Source organism: Haemorhous mexicanus, chromosome 17, assembly GCF_027477595.1.
Source record: "Haemorhous mexicanus isolate bHaeMex1 chromosome 17, bHaeMex1.pri, whole genome shotgun sequence".
In the NCBI taxonomy this organism is placed as follows: domain Eukaryota; kingdom Metazoa; phylum Chordata; class Aves; order Passeriformes; family Fringillidae; genus Haemorhous; species Haemorhous mexicanus.
Genome location: NC_082357.1, coordinates 5670324 through 5690797, shown reverse-complemented (window position 1 = coordinate 5690797; position 20474 = coordinate 5670324). Strand labels below are relative to the sequence as shown.

Here is a 20474-nt window from a genome sequence, read left to right as displayed (position 1 = left end):
ATTTTGAATTTTGACCCTTGCCTTTGGGCTATTAAACACTTCTTCCAGTTCTTTTAGATTAGATATCCCAACTTCCAACTGGCTTTAGGAGGTTAAAACACACAGAGAAGACCTTTAGCTTTTTACATCAACTAATCTATTGCTGAACCAGCAGCAGTCTCCCTCTCTGCAGATATGCTAAACTCCTGTCACTACATGAAAGGGTTTAACAGTTTCTAGGGCACAGGATACACTCAGGCACAGAATTTTGAACTGCTTTTCACCATGGATTTCATGTACAATTTGAGGCTTGCAAGGCATTACCCAAATGAGACATGACAGTTCTGCTTTTCCAACAAAAGTAGCAATAGCCACAAACACATGACCTGGTGGCCCCTGCATGGTCAGAGCAATCAGGTGTACCCCAGTGCCACAAGATGCCAGAGCTTTGTGCCCACACCTGGGGCTCTGCATGGGCACACCTGGACTCAAGGGCACACCACAGCTCCCTGTGGGCACAAACCCCCACCCAGGAGCTCTGTGTTCCTTCCCACTTCCCTGAACAGCTCCAAACTTTTTCCACTCGGGGTCACCATTTGTAGTATTGTCCACAAGGGTCCCAGGATGAAGGAAGAGACGAGAAAGTTGACTCCATGTATCAGCAAGCTAGGTTTATTATTTTATGATAGAAAATATATTAAAACTATACTAAAAGAACAGAAGAGAAAGGATTTCATCAGAAGGCTAAGCTAAGAATAGGAAAGGAAGGAATAACAAAGGCTTGTCTCGGACCAAGACAGTCTGGACAGGTGAACTGTGATTGGGCGTTAATTCTAAACAACCAGATGAGTCCAATCACAGATTCTCCCTGTTGCATTCCACAGCAGCAGATAAGAATTGTTTACAGTTTGTTCCTGAGGCCTCTCAGCTTCTCAGGAGGGAAAAATCCTAAGGAAAGGATTTTTCCTAAAACATGTCGGTGACATCTCACCCTTTTTATTTTAAATAAATTAAAAGGAAAAGTGTTTGCAATTTCATCTGCTGGGCCATGCAGAGGAAAGAACAAGCACCTGAGAGGCTTAATGTTGCCAATCAAAACATCAATCAGTGCTGATGTGGAACCGTCAGGGAAATTCTTCACCTGCAAAACATCAAATTACATCACACACCAAAACAATCTTAAGATATAAGAAAATGCAAAAACAATGAAAAGAAAGTTCATTGCTTCAAGTCCAAACAGCTGAGTTTCAGGGAAAGTCCAAACTGAAGATGTTCCTCTCTGACATTGCTGAAAGTCCCTTTTTGTCCTGAAACAGGCTTGCTTGGCTTTTCAATGCTTTTTGAGCTGCTAGCTCTTTCAACTCTTTTTATTTAAATTTTTTTTTTTTTTTTTTTTTTTTTTTTTTTTTTTTTTTTGACGAAAGAGCAGCAGCAGAGAGGAGCCACTGAGGCTCTGCGGGGGCCCTGGCCCTCGTGGAAGGAACAGGGACCCCAGACCTGGCCTACAGAACGGTGGTCCAGGTCCTCGTGGAAGGATCAGGGATCCCAGACCTGGCCTACAGAACGGTGGTCCAGGTCCTCGTGGAAGGATCAGGGATCCCAGACCTGGCCTACAGAACGGTGGCCCAGGTCCTGACGGGGGAAGCAAAGCCCCCGAACCAAACAGCCGCTGGCCGGGCGGAGGCCCTGGCCCAGGGAACCGAGCCAAACGGCCCAGACCCGGCCCGCGGAGCGGGCTCTGTGGTCTCACAACCCGGCACTCTGCTGCCAATGCCTGGGCAGCACGAGTGACCGAACGCTTCATCCCCTCTGAACCGGTGCACACCAGCAGCTGGGGAAGAGAAGCTTTCCCAGGGATCATCACCCTAGATCTGGGGGTGCTTTGTCCCCAGAGCAATTGAGCGACGCTCACTTTCCACTGTTTCTCCTGCCTCTGCAACGCAAATGCAAAAGGTGTTCCTCCTTTCTGCCCCTCGGTACCACCCCCACTCCCTGCGGGCTGGGGACCAGAAGCAGAAGGCTCAGGAGCCACCTCCCCGACGGTGCTGGGGTGCGCAGGGGGAGTCAGGCATTCCAACCCCCAACGGGAACCTCCGAACCAAACCCGAACCGGCCCGCGAAAAACGCTGAGTTTGAAAGCAGGCAGACGGGCTGAGCCCGCAATCAGCTGTCGAGCCACAACCCCCTCCGTGAGGGGCAGACCGGCATCCCCTTCCCCTGTCCCAGCTCCCCCCGCAGGGGCAGCCTCGGGACAGCCCGAAAAGCTCGGGGGGGAATCCAGGCTGATCGCAGGCGCCGCGGTGGCCGCCGCGGGGAGCGGCGGGGCCACGGGCGACTCCAATGACGGTTCCGCTTGGTGGTTCTCAACCTCAGCCTCCTCCACTGGCATGGCAGGCAAAGGCGGAGCCGCCGCGCTCGGAGCCCTCACGGGCTCTGCTGGAGGGTCGAACGCGGATTCGACCGGCGCGGGCAGCGCGGCATCGACCCCCGCCGGGCTGGGGACAGCAGCCGCGTCTTCTCCGGGTACCGGAAGCTGCATCGCGGGCGCAGACAGCAAAGCCGGCGGAGCCGACACGGGAGGCGGCGGGACAGCCGCGGGGGGCGGCAGGGGCGCGGGGCCGGGGCCCACCGGTGCCGCCTGCACTGTTGTCTCACTTTGCTTCGGGAGCGGCAGCGCAGTCGCGAGCTCTTGGCGATTGCTGTCGAGTGCGTCGCCTAGCAACTCGGGCGAAGCCGCGGGAGGCGGTGCTTCTGCCACGGGAACGCCGACAAACTCCGCTGGAGGCGACGGGTCCGGTCCGGGCTGAGGCGGGGCCGCGGGAGGGGCCGCGGGGACTGGCACCTCCTGCGGGGCGGGTTGGGGTGGGGCCCGCGGCTCCGGCTCGGGCGGTGGAGCCAACTCACCTCCCCCCTGAGAGCAGCAAGGCGGGGGAGGCGGTTCCGTCGGAGCATGCTCCAAAGGCGCAGAAAAAAACTTTTCTTCTGTCGCGGGCAAAACTTCGCCCCCCCGCCGCGATTCGGGGGGGCTGGGAACCTGCAGGCTGTGGATTTGCACTGGTTCCCCTCTTGCCAGCGCCAGCGAGAAGGGAGACATACCTCGGCAATCCGCAATCCACTGATATGTAGACGCTTTCCGTTTCAAAACTGGGAAGAGAGTTCTGAATGACGGATAAACCCGAGGAAATCCAAGTCCCCGGTAAAAAAGGTCTCGGATAATGAATTCCATGCATTCCCATATGTATGAATCAAGGGCATACAGCACATCAGTGAAAAAGCCATGGTGCTTTGCCCACCTGAAAAACTCATAGAAATGTATCTTCAGCATAGGAATTCTGTCCTCATGACCCCATTTTTGCCAGAGGCCAATAAGTTTCTCCTCTGAGGGAGAGAATGGAACCTCCGCCTCCGTAGGCACCCTTGTCCAGATCCGAATCTGCCTTGTAAGAAGGGAAGCATTTTCAGGAAGGGAAGTGTAAACAGTACCTTGTGACAGTGTCCTCTGGGCTTCGGCAGACTGCTCTGTGCTGCAAAGACTTCTGGACATCTTGTCTCGGAGACTTTTCAAAAGGTTCTCCCTGCGGCCAGCCAAATGAAGAATTCTTCCTCACTCAGGGTCCAATTGTGGTGATTCCTTCACTCGAGGCACCATCTGTCAGTTCTGTCCTCGGTGTTCACCTTCTGTGGTGGTGCTCCTTTTTTCACTCGGGGTCACCATTTGTAGTATTGTCCACAAGGGTCCCAGGATGAAGGAAGAGACGAGAAAGTTGACTCCATGTATCAGCAAGCTAGGTTTATTATTTTATGATAGAAAATATATTAAAACTATACTAAAAGAACAGAAGAGAAAGGATTTCATCAGAAGGCTAAGCTAAGAATAGGAAAGGAAGGAATAACAAAGGCTTGTCTCGGACCAAGACAGTCTGGACAGGTGAACTGTGATTGGGCGTTAATTCTAAACAACCAGATGAGTCCAATCACAGATTCTCCCTGTTGCATTCCACAGCAGCAGATAAGAATTGTTTACAGTTTGTTCCTGAGGCCTCTCAGCTTCTCAGGAGGGAAAAATCCTAAGGAAAGGATTTTTCCTAAAACATGTCGGTGACACAGTGAGGATGTTATGCCAAGCTGGAGAGCAGAACTAGGCCCAGGCAGTGCCCCATGCTGCCTGCAGCCCCCCAGCCCTGACTGGTGACTGGGCACAGCCTGGGCCAGGTTACTGCCCAGGGCATTGCTAGCATGTGAAAAAAATTCCCTAAGCCACTTTTAACCACATTTAGGATAGAGGTTTATGCCCAGGCTTTAGACAAAAAAACATATTGTGTGTTTCTAGGCATGTTCACAATCCTGACACAGAGGGTATCTCACCTTGGCGATCCATGGCCAGGCAATGAGTTAGGGACTGCATGTGGCTCTGTGCTGGACACACAGAGAGCTTTTCCAGGAGCAGGAAACAGCCACATTGTCAGATTTTGCTCCTTGGGAAAAGACCTGGGAACACTTTTCCAGCACTGGATCGACTGTCTCAATCTTCCAGAGTTGCCTCTTCTTCTTGCCTCTCCCTGCCCAGCTCTGGATTCAGGGAAGCTTAAAAGCAAGCACATGTAAAGGTTCTTTGATCTCAGCTGTTACACAGAAGGTAAGCCCTCCTCAAATACACTCCAGCAGTGATTTTCTGGGAAAACAGGCAAATTTTGAGACAAGCAGGTGAAAAGCAGTTATTGCACCAAAGAACTGCCTGTGCTCAGACAACTCATAAAAACAAACCTGACAGAGTTTATGCTGATGTCACTTTGGCCCTGAACAGATACAAACCTGCAAACCCAGGGCAGTGTGGAACAGTCATTCCTCCTCTTCCAGAATGAATAGGAAAAACTGGGTTTTGCTGATGTGTTGAATACTGAGCAGTAGATACTCTCAAATGGCTTTCCTGGCCAGGACCCTTCAGCAGGGAGTTTAAATCTGCCTCTTGGTCCTGCAGAGGAGATCTGTCATGAAGGAACAGAGCTGCTCACTCACCCTCTCATATGTCATCTCCAGCAGCACTCTGACTGTCCAGAACATTTCTATTATCCACCTGTCAGTGCTAAAATGGAGAAAAGGAAAAATATGGTGTGTTCAGTAGACTACATTTTACTGAAAGGGTAAGGAATGGTTTCCATAGTGTTTTGAAAAGCATGGTACATTTTCTATATCAGGATAATTTTTTTTAATCTCAGGGCTTTCATTTAGGGAAATAAGCTATCACTGGAACTGAAAGTCCCAATTTATTGAATATTTGTAATTGGATATTTAATTATGTTCAGTATACAGTATCTTTTGATGTGCTAGTAGCCAAATGCTGCTACAACCAGCATGCTGATGATGTCTAGTCTATCTTCCCAACAGCAGTGTCACCCTCATCTTAGAGGCTCTACAACCACACTTAAATTGCTCCTCAGCAGATGGACACATGTTTACACATCCTCATCAGCTCCATGTGCTGTGTCAGGACTGCAGACTACACTCCAGGGTGGGCTGTGCTCCAAAGGGATGTATCAACATCCCCTTGGACATCAGCACCCACTGGGCTGGTCCATGCAGCCCTACACATGCACACGTGAATTATCTGAGGTCTGTACAGCCCGTGAACTGGTCTGGAAAGATGTTCAAATTAATTAGAGTTACCATTAGCAGGCAGCTGCTTGCAGTGCCTTGTAGTGAGCTAGAGCCTGGGCTGCCACCCAGCAGGGGTGACAGCCTCCTCTCAAACAGCCCTACCCCAAAAATACCTTCACATCTCAGGATCTGGCCCTTGGGAACCCATAATAACTGTGGATTTTCCAGCTCTGCAGAGGGATTTAAGCAGGTTGCTGGAAAGCAGAATCTCCTGAAACATTGCATCTCAATGCTGACATCCCTGGGGGGAGAATAAGTAGGAGTTAGGACTTAACCTTTTGGGATGACAGTATGTGGCATATGCTTGAGATAATCAGTGGAATTGCTGAGTGAAAAGCTGTATTATCTTGAAATAAATATGGTTCACCCAGAAAGGTATTAAAACTCAGCCTCATGCAATATGAACAATTGTTCACATCCTGGAGCATGCAGCCCTGAGCAGTTACTACAACAAAAAGGGATTAAGTGCCTCTAATTATTATTACTGTTATCCAAACATTTTGCTATCAGTGAGCCTGTAATAAATAACCACGATATCTCATGGGTACAGCTATCAAATTTACTGTCACTAGCTGAGCTGTTCTGATTAAGAGCCAGAATTTTTCCAGTAAACACACAGATCCCTCTCTAAGGACCGAAGAATAAATGAGAACTGAAAATCTAAGGGCGAGAAAGAAAGGGCTTCCACATGAGCCTCATTCTTTGCTCAGAATGTCATGTTTCTGTAAATATAAAAAACAATGGTAACAGAGTCCTTACCCCACTCACAGGGACTCCTCTCTTGTGTTATCCATCAGTTATTCCACAGGCTGGAAGCAGCTGAGTGCTGCAGTGCTCATGGCACATCCCTGCACTAGCACAGGAGAGAGACAGTGTGTCCTGTCCTGGAGACCTTCAGCAACAGGAGCAATTCTCCTGTTCTTTTCCAAGCTGCTTTAAAGCTCCTGTAAAATAAGCTGCGTTACTTAAAGCAACCCTGATGCTTAGACTTACAGCTGAGCTTTCCAAAATAGACTTTATGACCCTTCAGAGACAGACACTTAACACAGTTAGTTTATGTTTACTCCCCTTCCCCCATTTTTATTTTGCTTCATCAGCAATTTCTGTGAAGTTTCCAGCCCAAGTCTGTAAAGATTTAATCTTTGGTAGTGGACAGGACTAGAAGCAATCAAGCAAGAGCCACTCTCTTAGAAAAGGCTTTGTAAAATCTAGACATTAAAGATGCAAGCAGGTGAAATAGATCAGTTTTCATCTGTTAGTTTTTGTTTTCATGTTTTGGAGACAATAAATGCTTTTCCAACTTCCTCGGAGGATTTCAGCATTGCTTTACCCTCTGTTTTTTCCTGAGAAATGTGATGAAACAGAAGAAGTATTTCCATTCTCTTCTGGCATGTCCTGCTGGACATAAACACCCGGTTCCACCTCAGAGCCTTGAGCCACCTTCACCTGGACCCCAGCCAGAAGTGCTCTTCTCTATTGATGTTAAATGTTCCATTGCCATATTCCAGTGCTTCTCTCAGTGCTGCCCTGTTCAAAGTCTCCCTTCTTGCTGCTGGGTTGGCATTTCTTTCCCATCCATTGCCTCCATGGATCCTCTGCACTGGCCAGTGAAGCCTCATGGCAAGTTGGACTGATTGCACTGGACACTGTGCAGTGTTTGGGAACTCACATAGCTAGAACAAGAAGCATCCCTGTCATCCATATCTGGAGCTCTACAAAATTCCTCAGGTCTGGGAAGGTACAAACTTCAGTGGGAGCTTTCTCTGTGCCTGGGGCACTCACAAAATCCAGCTGGACCCTCCAGCATCAAGGGAGACCTGGCTCTGTGGCATCTTCTCCTCACCTCAGGCAGCAGGGATTTCACTGCCCATTTGAGGCTGTGAATCTGACAGGAGCCACATCTGTAAGCCACCATCCCTCTATCAAACTGGTGAAACTGTCTGACAGTGCCAGAAGCTTTCAGGAGGAATGGACAGACACACAGAGTGTGGAGAAGCAAAGTCCAAATCTGTCCTTTGAACCTGAGCTCATGAAAGTGCACTCTGCCTGGGCTATAGAGAGGGGTCTCAGAGGCTTCACCTCTTCTCTGGGACTCTGCAGTCCTGAGGTGGTTTGCAAAGGTGGTTGTTTACTACTGTTTGCTCCTCCAGACAAACTTTTCCTTCCTTGCTATACTGTGGTAATCTCCCCTCAGCAGATAAAGTGGCTCCTGCTGATCTCTCCACAGGGCCATTGTTTGTTGCTGAAACAATCAGTGGAGCAGCAGGAGGAGTTTAAACAGCACACACAGCTCAGAGAAGGACAGGGCAGAGGGAGAGGTAAAGGAGAGCACAGAGAAAAAACGAAGGGGGAAAAGAAGATGAACAGGCTTGTTTCTCCCCAAGGTCCACAGTTTGCCAGGAAGGATAGAAACTTTATCCCAGCTGCCCCTGCTAAACACAGCGCAGGACAGACCCAGGGACACCTGACTCCTTTCCTGCTCCAGGCAGCTGAGTAAAAGTAGCTACTTCCTGAAGAGCCATAGGAATTTGTGGGGCTGTTCCTCCTAACAGCTGAAAAAGGCTCTCACAGATCAGAAAGTGTTTCAAGTCCCATCTCACTGATTTTCCAGGAAGCCCTCTGAAGCATCCAACAGCAGTACCCAGAAACTCATTCCTTGGAGCCAGAGCAGAACAAAGAGAACACAGAGAGGCAGGAGAAAGTCAAGGGGAAGGAAGGCTTGGCAGAAAGTAAAGCAGCTTCTTTTCTTGCTGGAGTTCTGTATCCTGTAATTTACCTACAGCAGAACTGTGCAAATTTGCAATAATGGCTGGGAGACCCATTGTGAGCTACTGAACCTTATGAATTACAAAGTAATTGGAAAAACACAATGAAAACAATGTTTTGCTCCATAAAGCATTCCTAGTTCCTTTACTGGAATGGCTACAGGTCTAGTTATTTAAAACCACTTTGCAGTATGCTGCCATACTTAAGAGAGGATGCTTAGCAAAGAAACAAACAAATGCTGAAGTCCTAATAAAGAGAGATTTAACTGTGACCAAGTGGATCAAAACTATTACAGCAGTAAAAATTAGGTCTAGGAAGAAATATCCAGAACCAAATGAGCTGTACTGGATTTTACCAGAGAGCAGGTTAATGAAATTACATTTGGGGCTGTTGTGCAAACCCTCACTCAGTCCTCTCTGTTTCAGGGAATCCTCCAGTCCATGTGCAGGTGGTGCAAGGCAGAGCTCAAACCCCTGTGGTGTGAGCAAGGAGCCTCCTCTGCAGCCTCTCCTCTCCTCCTGCAGTCCTTGGGGCACTCTGGGGCAGGCTGTGCTTCTGGGAGCTGGCTGCTGCTGGGGATGCATCATACAAAGTCATGCAGAGAGGACAAAATTCTCTGCCATAACACTGGCAGACCTCAAAATGAGTCTGGGAATGGACAGCCACAGGTATAGTTCACCCGATGAGCTCTGACTGGAGCACTGTGGGGCTGCATGGCCAGACTGCACCTTCAGGCCCATCCTGAGCCCCTGACAAGCCTCAGAACCATTGCAAGATGAGGAAAATGTTGCCCTCTGCTTTGTCATTTCTCTCTACTTCCAGCTATAATACTGATACTCACCCTTCATGTGCACAGTAATAAATTAGGAACACGTACAAGATGATGAAAATGGTTGTTTTCCCTCCCTTTTATTTTTTCCTTTCTCTGGATTTGCTACAGATGTGCTAGCTATGATGAGTGAATTTAATCCTTGCTCTTTTTCTTTGTTGATTATTTACTGTTATTTGATTATATCTACAAAAGGGAATTTTCTAATATGTAATGTCTGTGTTAATGGGATTTGGGGCAGGTATAAATCATCTGACCCTGATACCTATTGTTGAATAAGTATTTCTGAGATGGATAACTGCTCACAGCCCCCTTCAAAATCCACCATGGTGCTTTTTAACCCTCTTATTTTTTTGAAACCTCCCTTCTCCCATTGAAAAAAACTGTGAATGCTTTCAGAATTTGAAGAAACCAAATCCTTCTAATGGTTTTGCAGATGATTTGCTTAGGGTTGCAGTTCAGCTGCCTGAATTTTAAATCTTAATGTTATTTGCATTTGTATTACATTAATCAGAACAAAAAGCTGGCCTTACCCCCACAGATGTCTGATTCCCACAAGGGTGAGGGTTTGCTTTGAAATTGTTAAAAATTCTCATAAATCTCTATCATTGAGTATGTGACCAATTTTCCTACTAAATTTCCCTTTTTTAATAAGATTATAAATGTAAGAGGTTCAGTATTTGCAGTGTTAGGATACACCTTCCCCATCTTTTTCAATCAGCATTATCAGTTTTTGGCCACACGCCTGGTCCACATAAATCACATGAGGCAGGCAGTCACTCCCAGGGCTGCTGTGCAAATCTAGCAGGCTGACCTTTAAAATAACACTGCAGTGATCCCATTTTACATGTCCAGAGATGTGTTTATCCTAAATGGATCCCAGTCCAGCACTGACTGCCTCTGGGAACCCAGGATCTCCAGTGCCCAGCTAACAGGTGCACAGCCTGCACAGCTCAGACAGAAGCAAGATTTGAGACATGGAAACCAGCACAACCCAAAGATGCCTGTGAGCCTCTGATTCAGTCTGAGCAGAATCACATCCTCAAAGTTTCCCTGGGTAACTCCCAGTAGACTTAGCTCTGTGGAGCACAGAGGGAGGGAAGAAAAAGAGGTGAAAGAGTTGGGCACAAGAGGAAAACAATGGCAGTTCCTTGAGATGAGGTAGGAAAGGAAGAGGGAATGTAATTCTTTGAGATGAGTCTTAAGAATGGGTGCAAGGAGAGAAGAGAAATCAGCCTGGCACGTAGACACAGCTCTCCTACAAGTTACATTGTCCCCTCAGAAACACTTGTGCACCCAAAAGTTTGCCTATTCTTTTAAATGTGACAATTAAAGATATTCCCTCTTCCCATACATCTTACTCCAAATAGAAATTAACTGAAATTGAGTGACAAGGGATTTAGTTCTCTTACAAGATCAGGTTTTCTATCTGACTCATGAAATGGCAATACATCTTGGATAAAATTTTGGGAAGGACCAGTTTCTGCCAGATGGGGAAAATTCCAGCTCAAGAGTCCATGATGCTTCTGTAAAAGCCCTTTTAACATTTAGCAAATAATTAATGTTTAAGCAAATTTTGAGTGAGGATGACCTTGGAAATAACAGGAAATTTCTTCTGCTTTAGCTAAGTTTTGCTGCCTTCTCAGCAAGTGCCCTGAACACGCAGACTCCTGATTTACACAGAGAGGACATTGTCCTTCACGCGGAGGCACAAAGGATGCTGTGAGGGTAAGAAAACCTCATTGCCAGACACCCACAGGGAGAGGTGACTCAAGACACCCACACAGCAGAAAGAAAATGCAGGGTTCCCATGTTGATATTGATGGTGCATGTGAGGGAAAGCACAGGGAAAGCTGTGATGGAGACAGGCTGGGCTGGCTCGCCGCCGCTACAATAAGCATCTCCTCAGGAAGACCCTGCAGCGTCGGCTTGTACACAGCTCTGACAGAATTAGCCATCCTTAAAACACAAATATCAAACAAACAAACAAACCAACCACCAGTGGCACTTTCTCCTTCACCACTGACATTTTGATCCATGAGACTGTAAGAACCATCCCATCCAACTGAATTCATGTGTGTGCTTTGAGGGCTTCAGGTGTTCCCAAAGATCCTTCCAAACCTCTTTATGTCTCCTGGTGAACCAGGTTTGATCCTACCACAGCTGACAGCACAGACCAGGTTCTTCGAATTTATCCAAGCTGTAGAAAAGAAATAGTATAAATAGTGCTGCTTGCTGTGTGCCATTTGGGTGGAATACATATCAGCATCAAGCACAGAAAACTTTGATTTTGTCTGAATGGAAAACAGCATTCATAATAGGAGATTAATAAAAAAAAACATGGCAAAGCCAGGTATATTTTGAAACATCTCCCAGGTGTTAAAATCTGTTTGAGGGTTGTTATTTCCACTGATCTAGACTCTAACATGAACCACAGTGTTGTTCTGCCCTGAGAGAGCAGGGTGGCTGGATGAGACAGCTACACCCCTTTCCATAGAATACCACAGGTGGAAAGCACTGGTTTTTCCCCAGAGTAACACTGGTAGCACACATCCTTATTACCCAATGAATATAAGGAGAAAATAAACGTTATTAAAGGGTTTCAGTCTATCCTGCAAACATTACTGGTCTTGAAAGTGTTTTGAATGGAGTTTTGTTCATATAAATAGGCAGCAGAACTGTAGTCGTCAGTACCTGTATATAAACACACATACAAAGCTCTGCAAGGTGTGGATCTGTTCTTCCCAGCTCTTATCAATTCACATTAATAGAAGGCAAAGGGTATTTCTGACCCAACAGCAAGAAAACATTTCTTAACTTTGACTGAACCAAGCATATACACTTTTGGTGAAACAAGTTTCACTGGTAACAGAACCACTCACAATTTTTTCAACTCTGGTGTCCTTTCATGAAACTTCAGCTAAAACTTCATCTTTTATGCTGAACTACCAGAGAAGACACAGAAATTACAATAACTCCTGTTTGTTAAGACCACAACTGCTTTCAAGATACACAACTGAACAAAATGAAAGCTGCCTTCCTTTACCACCCAAGATGCTGCTGCATTTCAAAGGGGTGATAGCCAAATGCATTCTGCATTAGCCAGATGATAAGAACAAACTGTTCAAGGAATGATTCTCAGCAGTGACTAATATTCGATAATAACAGCCATGAAATGAAAGCAGCGTTAAGTTTTATTAAATGATTTTCCACTGCCTCCACACTGAAGCATTAGCCTGTACAGCAGAGAGCTCAACTAAATTAACAGTTGAGAAAGAAATGTCAGGAGCTATTATAAAACATATTCCCAGTAATGAAATTCAAAGTCCATGGGAGCAGTTGTTTTATAGATGTGGAAGGGGGAGAGAAAGACAATCCTTGTCAGTAGCCCCTGAGAAGTGGAATATCAAACTCCCCCACTTCACCCTCCTCTGCAGGGTCCCTTGACCATGTCTGAGCTTACTGTGCTGGGAAAGAGCACAGGACCAACTGGGGGCTGAAAGGCCAGGAAGATCCAGGCTATGTCCCACTGCCATCAAACCAGAATCCTTCCAGTCCTCATTCCCACAGAGGTCTAAGTGCTCATTGCTTATTCTGCAAGTGTGGCCTCAGCAGGGGCAGACCTTGCAGGTGAAAGGTGTCTCGCCACCAAGATTGTAGCCTAAGTGCAAATATTTCACAGCCAAATGGACTCACTGCAGATGGGAGGGGACCCCTGGTGTCCCTGTGGCGTAGGGGTGTTGCCAGTCAGCTCCAACAACAGTGTGCCACCAGCATGTGCTGTGGTTCTCAGCTCAGCTCACAGAGACCCCAGAGACTCCAGCCCCCTTTCCAAACAAGAAGGAAAGTGTTCCCAAAGCACTTGCTCTAGGTAAAACACCCTAAGGTTTGGCCTGCCCAGATGGCATCACCCACAGACAGATGTTTGGCCATCCTGCCCCATCCCTGGCAGTGTCCTAGGCCAGGTTGGACAGGGCTTGGAGCAGCCTGGGATAGTGGAAGGTGTCTCTGCCCATGGCAGGGCTGGAATGAGATGAGCTTTAAGGTCCCTTCCAACCCAAACCATTCCATGATGCTCTGTCCCTGCTGGTACAGCCCTGTAGTGGGGTGAGTGTCTCACCCACGAGGAACCCAGCAGAGCTACAAGGACTGAAGTACTGCACACAGTTTACAGTTCTCCCAGTTCAGAAAAATAAATAAAATAAATTAACATGGTGCAAAAAGAGTGACCCAACTCCTCTTTTTCCTTCCTGTTGGGCCACTGCTGGTACCTCTGATGTGCTCTAATTCCCACTGATCAGTCATCTCAGAGCTAATTACATATCTACTCCTAAGTTTTTTCTATCTATTATTTTTACAAGGAACTGAAAGAGTTCAGTCTAGAAAGACATTCAAAGGAAGACACCTTTTTCATGAGCTATAATTATCAGACTAGAGAAGTTATTTCTGAGACTAGAAAATTTCAGGGGGAAAAAAAAGAAAACTGAAACCAAGATGCCATGCCTGAAAAATGGTCAGCTGCATTCACACTGAAAATCAAATTGAACCTTCATGCAACTGAACACTGGGTAGACCACTCATGGGTATTGTGGATTTATCAGCAACTGAGCATCTAAATTAGAAAGTACAATATTCAACCACAGGTTCTCACACTCACAGGTTCTCATGTAGGAAACACTGAATGGAACTTGTGGTCTATTAATGAGGAGGTCACACAAACTCCTAATCTTAGTACCTTTAAACTGTTGACAGCATTCCCCTCCCAATGCTGCCATGCTTACTGAAACCTCAGCAACTGGTTAGATGAAAAACCAATCCTGGCATGATAAAAAGTGAATTTACTACCCAAAAATATCAATTACAAAGGCTGGTAGGTCAGAGACAGTACAAAATACACACAACTTGAAATACAGGCACACTTTACTAAAATATGAAAAGCCAATTACTTTTTTTAGCTGTTCAGCCTAGTCATTAATACCTACTCTGGGATCACTTTATGCCAGAGCAAATAAAGGAAAGATGACAAGGGAGCTCCAGTCAGTGTGGCTGTAGGAAATGACAGGCTTTGCATCCCCAGCTTTCTTGCCCTTCCTACTCTCTGCCTCCAGGGATCTGAACTCTCAAGCCTCACTCTGATGAAGCTCCATGTATAAACTCCATCAGAAATATCAGTTTACTTATATTTTCTTGGTGAAAGGAGGGAAAACAAACCAAAATGTGTCCTGATTCATGTGAAGCTTCTGCTGTGGCAGATCTGATGAGACAGAGAACTCCCAGATCTGAACATATCTGCCCAGCTCCCATGGCTGGACACACAGCTCCAGGTGACTCCCTGAGCTCCCCACAGAAAGGATGGATTTCTGCTGCCTCACCCCTCTCTCTTGCATTCTTGCCTTGTCTGGGCTTTCATTTGAGCCATGACTCTGCCTCATACAGTTATGGGGTAAATTGTCTCTGCAGTGCTGCCCACTGAGCCTGCACAGTCACTGGTGACAGAGAGAAAGCACTAACCAGCCTTGGTCCCATAGAGAAGGCAGCAGCTGCCCAAGTGTGGTTCTATAACAGGCCTAGGGATGCCTCCATGGTGTTAAGAACATTTGCAAACCTTCGTCATGACTATTAATTACTTGGAAATACAAAACCTAATCAGCTTTCAGACCCACTCTGCCCTGGCCCATTTACACAATGCGTTGTTTTGCTGCCAGTTGTGTGCCTGAGCTGTCACAGCACATTTCCTTCCCCAGCCAAGTCTGGATGTGCAGTGATGGGCATGTTTGTGCTTGGAGCATTACTTATGCAGGCCAGAAGGTCTCCATGTCCCCTCCACTTCTTCAAGGGCATCTTCCAGCTATAGCTGTGCTATAAATACTCCAACCTGGGCTCTCTTTCCAGCCCAGGCACACTGGCTGTCAGGGTACAATAAGAGCACACAAAGGTATGGAATGCACTCAGGCAACAACAGACCCACCAGCTCCCAGAATGGCCACAGACCACTTGAAAAATTGTTTCATGTTATTAAAACTTTGCATCTCATTCCCTTCAACTCCAAAGCATCACAGCCTTTTTTCCAGCATTGTATAGCTGGTACTACCCTGTTCCAAACAGCACGACCACCACCTGACCTGAACTGATCACAGATAAGTGGGCAGTCCTGCTGGGTGATAACACTGAACTAGACCCCTCCTGATACTACTATCTCCTTTTAGATCCAAATCCAAAATATAAACCAGAAATCCTAGCTAAGAAAATATTCAAGATCTAAATCTATTAATAAGGACCTGCAATGCTGGTTATGCTCAGCAGTGAGAAATCTACAGCTTTGAGATTTAGGTGTGGTCTTGGATTAACCCTGGTCCTGGTTTGATTCTTGAGATACACTAGAGATTAACTGTGAAAGAAGTGACATAAACAAAATGGCTTGGCTTTAGATGGAGGACAACCCCAGGATTTGGATGAACTCTACAGAAATAATGGGACTCTGGCTTTTTTTTCCTCTGGCAACCCTCCAGTCTGTTTTTCTTGCCCTCTGATTGTGTTGCTATTTTCAGTAGTTCCTTGGAGAGGTAAAGAGGTCTCTAACTAAGGTACATGAGGCTTTTTTCAAGCACCTAGGTGAGCCAAAACATTGCCAAAATAACATACTCTGATTTGCCTTTCTGACATTTCCCAAGCAGCTATTTTCCTTCTTTGAGCACATGGGAAGATTGCAGTGCCTAAATTCAATGGTTAAAGTGAAGGCACAAAATTCTTCCTATCCCACTCCATGCCTAGGAACAGTGAAGGTTAAGTATGGATCAGGATCTCTCAGCACAACTGCATTCTTATTTCCACCAAGCCTGTTTTTCTTTTTAAGGAAAGATGCATTGACAAAGCTATGACCACACAGAGCCATTCATGAGAATCAACAAGGAGGCATTTCCTCCCTTTGCCTTGGTGTCCTTGCTCTTTCCAGGGCATTAACACACATGCCCAGACTGACTGCTTGGTCACTTCCCTCACACACTCAGCCACCAGATTGCCCCCAGTGCTGGCTTCAGCTTTGCTGTCTCTTCATTTTATGACTCTCCCTCTTTTCTTGGTTTCTTTGTGCCTTATGAAAACAACATGCAAATCTCTTCAAATCTACTTCCCAGTTCTATCTGAACTCATCAGCAGGCTTTATTCTGTTAGTTTCTTCTTCCCTCTTGGAGAATGGCCTCATCATACCCCTCATTCATGAAACAGATCTCATCTCCAGTCCCAGAATGTCTTTACAAACACATCCTGTCTCCTGCAGAGCTCAAACATCAGGAGCTTTCTCAGGCAGGTTTAGAGTGGAGCTGCCCAGCTCACCCCACTCCTGCTGTGTTCTGGAGCCCTCACTCTGTTCTGAGCTGGGGCTGGCACATGCTGAGCCACTTCTGTGTGAGGGAGGTGTTTGGTGGCACGTGTGTAAACTGATTCCCAGGGAGCTGTTACAGGCAGAAAACATCACCACTGAGAAAGGGGGAAATGAAAGGCTGGCACAGTTAAAGCAGTTCCCAAAGTGGTCTGGAGAATCTGTGAGTTACATAAATGTACTGACCTGATCATTTGACTCCTAGACAGCCGTGGACTCAAACTTCTCTGAAAACCAGTACAGATGTTAGTTCTTAGAAGAACCTTGAAACCACTACCCAAAACCAATGTAAATCCTATGAACTGAAGAAGTGATGGAATATTTTGAAACATTTGGATATCTTGTGCATCTTCTAATTCTTCTATCCTGTGTCTAGCAGAGTGCAGCTGATCCCCCATCTACTCTCAACAGGCAAATATCTGCAGCACATTTTTGTTGACTTCTACAAGAAGAGATGGCACTCTGAGCCTGTCCACATCCTTCAGCTGCTCTGACCAACTGCATCTTTCCACACTGCACCCACAAGAAAAGTTCCCCAAAAAGTAAATTCAGCACATCTGAGAGATTAAAAGACCCTCAGATCTAAATACTGCTGAAGGTTGGTACAACCTGTGTCAGGGAGATGTTCCATGAGTTCAAATATCTGAACTCCACTCCCAGCTTTACTACAGATCCTCATAACCTTGAGTAAGTAATTTTGCTTTTCTTTTTCTGCTCTCCTGGTTTGTTTTTCAGGTGAGAGATCCCTTGGGAATGGTTGTGTCTCACACAGTGTGCTGAGATAGCAGAGCCCTAAGACTGCAGGCTTGACTAGGCAGTACACCTGATTAACAAAGGAAATAGCTGCAAGGAATGTCTCCTATCAGGACTTACTTATCAATTAAAACTTTATTACAAATGCTTTTTGCATAAGAATTGTCTTTTTCACTTGAAACAAGACATAAGAAAAAATTATCTGAAGCTCAAGAGATTTGGATTGATTTGTCATTAACATCCACAGGGACAAGGTCTGGTTCCTGTGCTGCCTATCATCTTCTGGCTACTGTTCATTTACAACAGATGGGCTGGACTCCCTTGAGACTCACAGCTACCTATCAGGCCCTGATATAGCTGTGGAAATTGTTCTTGATCCTCTAGCATAGGTCTGCCTCTTGTTTTCTAATGTCTTCTGAGAGAACACCATACCTGCAGTCCCCTTTCTCAGTGATCTGACAATTCAGAGCAGCAGTCCATGTCCTACCTCCTGTTTGCAGAGACTTTGCTCCAAGGTCAATGTTCTGTCTGGAAATTTGTTCCCATCAATGCTTTTTTGTTTAGGTGTCTCTGGCAAACCCCTGGTATTTCACAAAAATCCAGGGAGCATTAGACAGAAAAGGGCACAGTCATTAAGCAAAATTATTGGAAGTATGTTCATGTCTCCCAAATGTGCTGTAATATTTTCTTACTGTGACTTACACATTGCAGCAATGGCCCGTGGAACAGCTTCACACTTACTTATTTCAAGGCATATCCTCTTCTAGGTCACTGCAGGTGACTTCTAAATCTCCTAAGAGGGAAAGAAATTAGATTTCAAGGACACTTTTTGAAGGTACCTGAATGATCTAAAAGACCTCCTGTGGATTACTATCCTGACACCAGAAACTGCAGGTTCATGGCATCTATGAAGACAAATTTGTTGCAGTCTGACCAGAAACAAGCAAAACTCTGCAGTTCAATAGAGCATAGGTACATGCTCTATTGAACATGAAACAAGCAGTTCAATGTATAGGAACAATCAACATCTAAGAATGAAACTCTTGCTCAAACAAGATCATTCCTTTCACAGATAGGGCAAAGTGCTGGTGCTTTAAAGGACTTTCCATTGTATTTCACCTCCAGGAGCCCAGGTGGTAACCAGCTTCCAGTACAGCCCCAGCAGTGACTTTGAAGGTGACTGTCTTTCTTCCTTTTTCTTTCTATGAGGATCCCAATGACCTTTAGAATTTTAGTATAAAAATCAGGTCTTTTTCCAAGATGTAGGCTATAAGAGCTTTTATCTACTCATAAAAGTTCATACATTTACACAAAACTAAAATAATTAGCAAGCACATCATTGGGACTTAATAAAACCATCAGCACTAACCACAAACACACAAACTCCAGAGCTTGCCTGCAGAAGCAGGTGTTGTTATCTTACTGAGCAAGTCCCTCAGAGATATCCACATATATCCCCAAAGCTTGTACTGCACCAAGGGGAGAGCAATAACCAGTTTTGGTTCTGTGCTTTGGTTAATTTTATTATTGCATTACTTCTGAGGTGTGTGGAGCATAAGCAGCTACATGAAGCAATTACCTGTACATGGGCCAGTAGAGCAGCAGCTTTGATGAAACCCTGAAATCATGATGTGGAATCACACCTCTGCAAAAGACTCTTTGATCACACACAAGCCAAGGAATAACCACTTCAAGTTCTTTCCTACAGCTGGTAAATGAGGAAAACCCATGCTTACATCCTCAGGGACCTTCTTAACTAAAAATAGGAAAGCTGCAACAGCAGCATGGCTGCATCGTGTGTGTAATCTGCTTAAGCACTGCACAGGGGGTGTCGCTGATTCCAAAAAAATACTCTTGACATAACCTACAGGTGCCTTAAAGAGCAGTGGCAATGTTCTTGAAAGGATTATAAGGCATTGCTGCTAGAGCCCAGCATTTACCTCAGCTACATGGGAAATCTTTTTTAACTGTCTGAACACTAGGAAAGAATTAGGAGCAATGCAGCTGACACATCCAAAGCTTATGGAAACTGGAGTCAAGGGAATCCGGGACTGCAAGGAGAGCCCCTAGCAGGTTCTGAGCACTCACTGCTATGGTCACAGTGCACCCACCCTCCAGCAGCTCCCTTCAGAGTGACCCAAAATCACAACAGGGCAGCTCCTTATCCTCACCCCTGCCTTTCCTGGACATGTCACAGTGGCTGCTGAGTCCAGTTTAGTTCTGTCTCACCCCACCAGGATTCCCCAGCTGTCTGGTTTCAGCCATGCCCATGGCACACACAGATCCATCAACTCAGCAAGCAGGCAAACACCCAGGCCTGGCTCACCACAGCCCTTGTTAGGAGACAAAAATGTGTACAAGGGTCTAGGAGATACTTCACCTCCCAAATCCCCTCAGGGCACATCTTCTGCCATCTAACATCACAAGCAGTCACTCTGTGCCCTGCTGATGGCAGCTGGAGGTGTCCTGCAAGAGTTCTTCCCTTTGTCTAACAGGAAGGCTGCATTTTCCCAGCACCTTGGAGCAAGTCAAAAACCATTACCTCAGTCCCAGTGCAATTACACCTGCATGAAATGAGACCTGGAGAAGCTGAAAGTGAAGTGGTTCTATTCCAGGGAACAGCCTTCAGCAGCTTTTCCACACAGGGATGTTCTGTACAGAAAATTGCCCAGTGGCCACAGAGACTGGAAACTCTATTTCTGCCTTACCGCATAGAAGAGATGAATATCATAAGTCTGAACTATTAAAATAAGCAAAGCCCTAAATTGTTCAATTAACATGAAGCAGTCAAGGTGAGACCTCCCTGGAAAAAGTACTGAGGCATAGCTTGAGTTCCTAGCAAGGATATGATGGAGTGAAGGTATGTGACCCATTTGGGGGAAAAACAAAACATGGACTTCCAAGAGTATGTAAAAGACATTTTCCTCAGGTTCCAGAGCTAAATATGATCCATAAGATTGGTAAGTTCAGTCTTTAACAGCACTTCTGGAGAGATGAAGATCCTTAGTACCTACATTCTTGGGGAAAAAAGATTTTGCTATGGTCTAGGTCTTAAACAATTATTCTACTTCAGATTCTTAAAATTCCAGTTGAATTTCAGGCATTTGGAAAGTT

General features: G+C 46.0%; 1 protein-coding gene across 4 annotated transcripts; it reads right to left on the bottom strand.

The window, feature by feature from the left end:
* Positions 1–637: 637 nt before the first annotated feature.
* LOC132335342 (basic proline-rich protein-like) lies at positions 638–11429 on the bottom strand. Of its 4 annotated transcripts, none has more exons than XM_059861797.1 (6): positions 11257–11429; positions 6394–6578; positions 5748–5875; positions 4792–5062; positions 4345–4563; positions 638–3764 (listed from the first exon to the last, which is right to left on the bottom strand). In XM_059861797.1, the coding sequence occupies exon 6, from the start codon at positions 3521–3523 to the stop codon at positions 1337–1339; it is 2187 nt and encodes a 728-aa protein (XP_059717780.1). In that variant the 5' UTR covers positions 3524–3764; positions 4345–4563; positions 4792–5062; positions 5748–5875; positions 6394–6578; positions 11257–11429; the 3' UTR covers positions 638–1336. The 4 variants fall into 4 exon arrangements, with proteins under 4 accessions (XP_059717780.1, XP_059717782.1, XP_059717779.1 ...); XM_059861799.1 differs by having other exon boundaries at positions 4996–5062; XM_059861796.1 differs by lacking the exon at positions 5748–5875.
* Between the last annotated feature and the right edge of the window lie 9045 nt (positions 11430–20474).

Coding starts and splice junctions, on each gene's coding strand:
- LOC132335342 (XM_059861797.1), bottom strand. CDS start 3,523: ATGTCCAGAAGTCTTTGCAGCACAGAGCAGTCTGCCGAAGCCCAGAGG.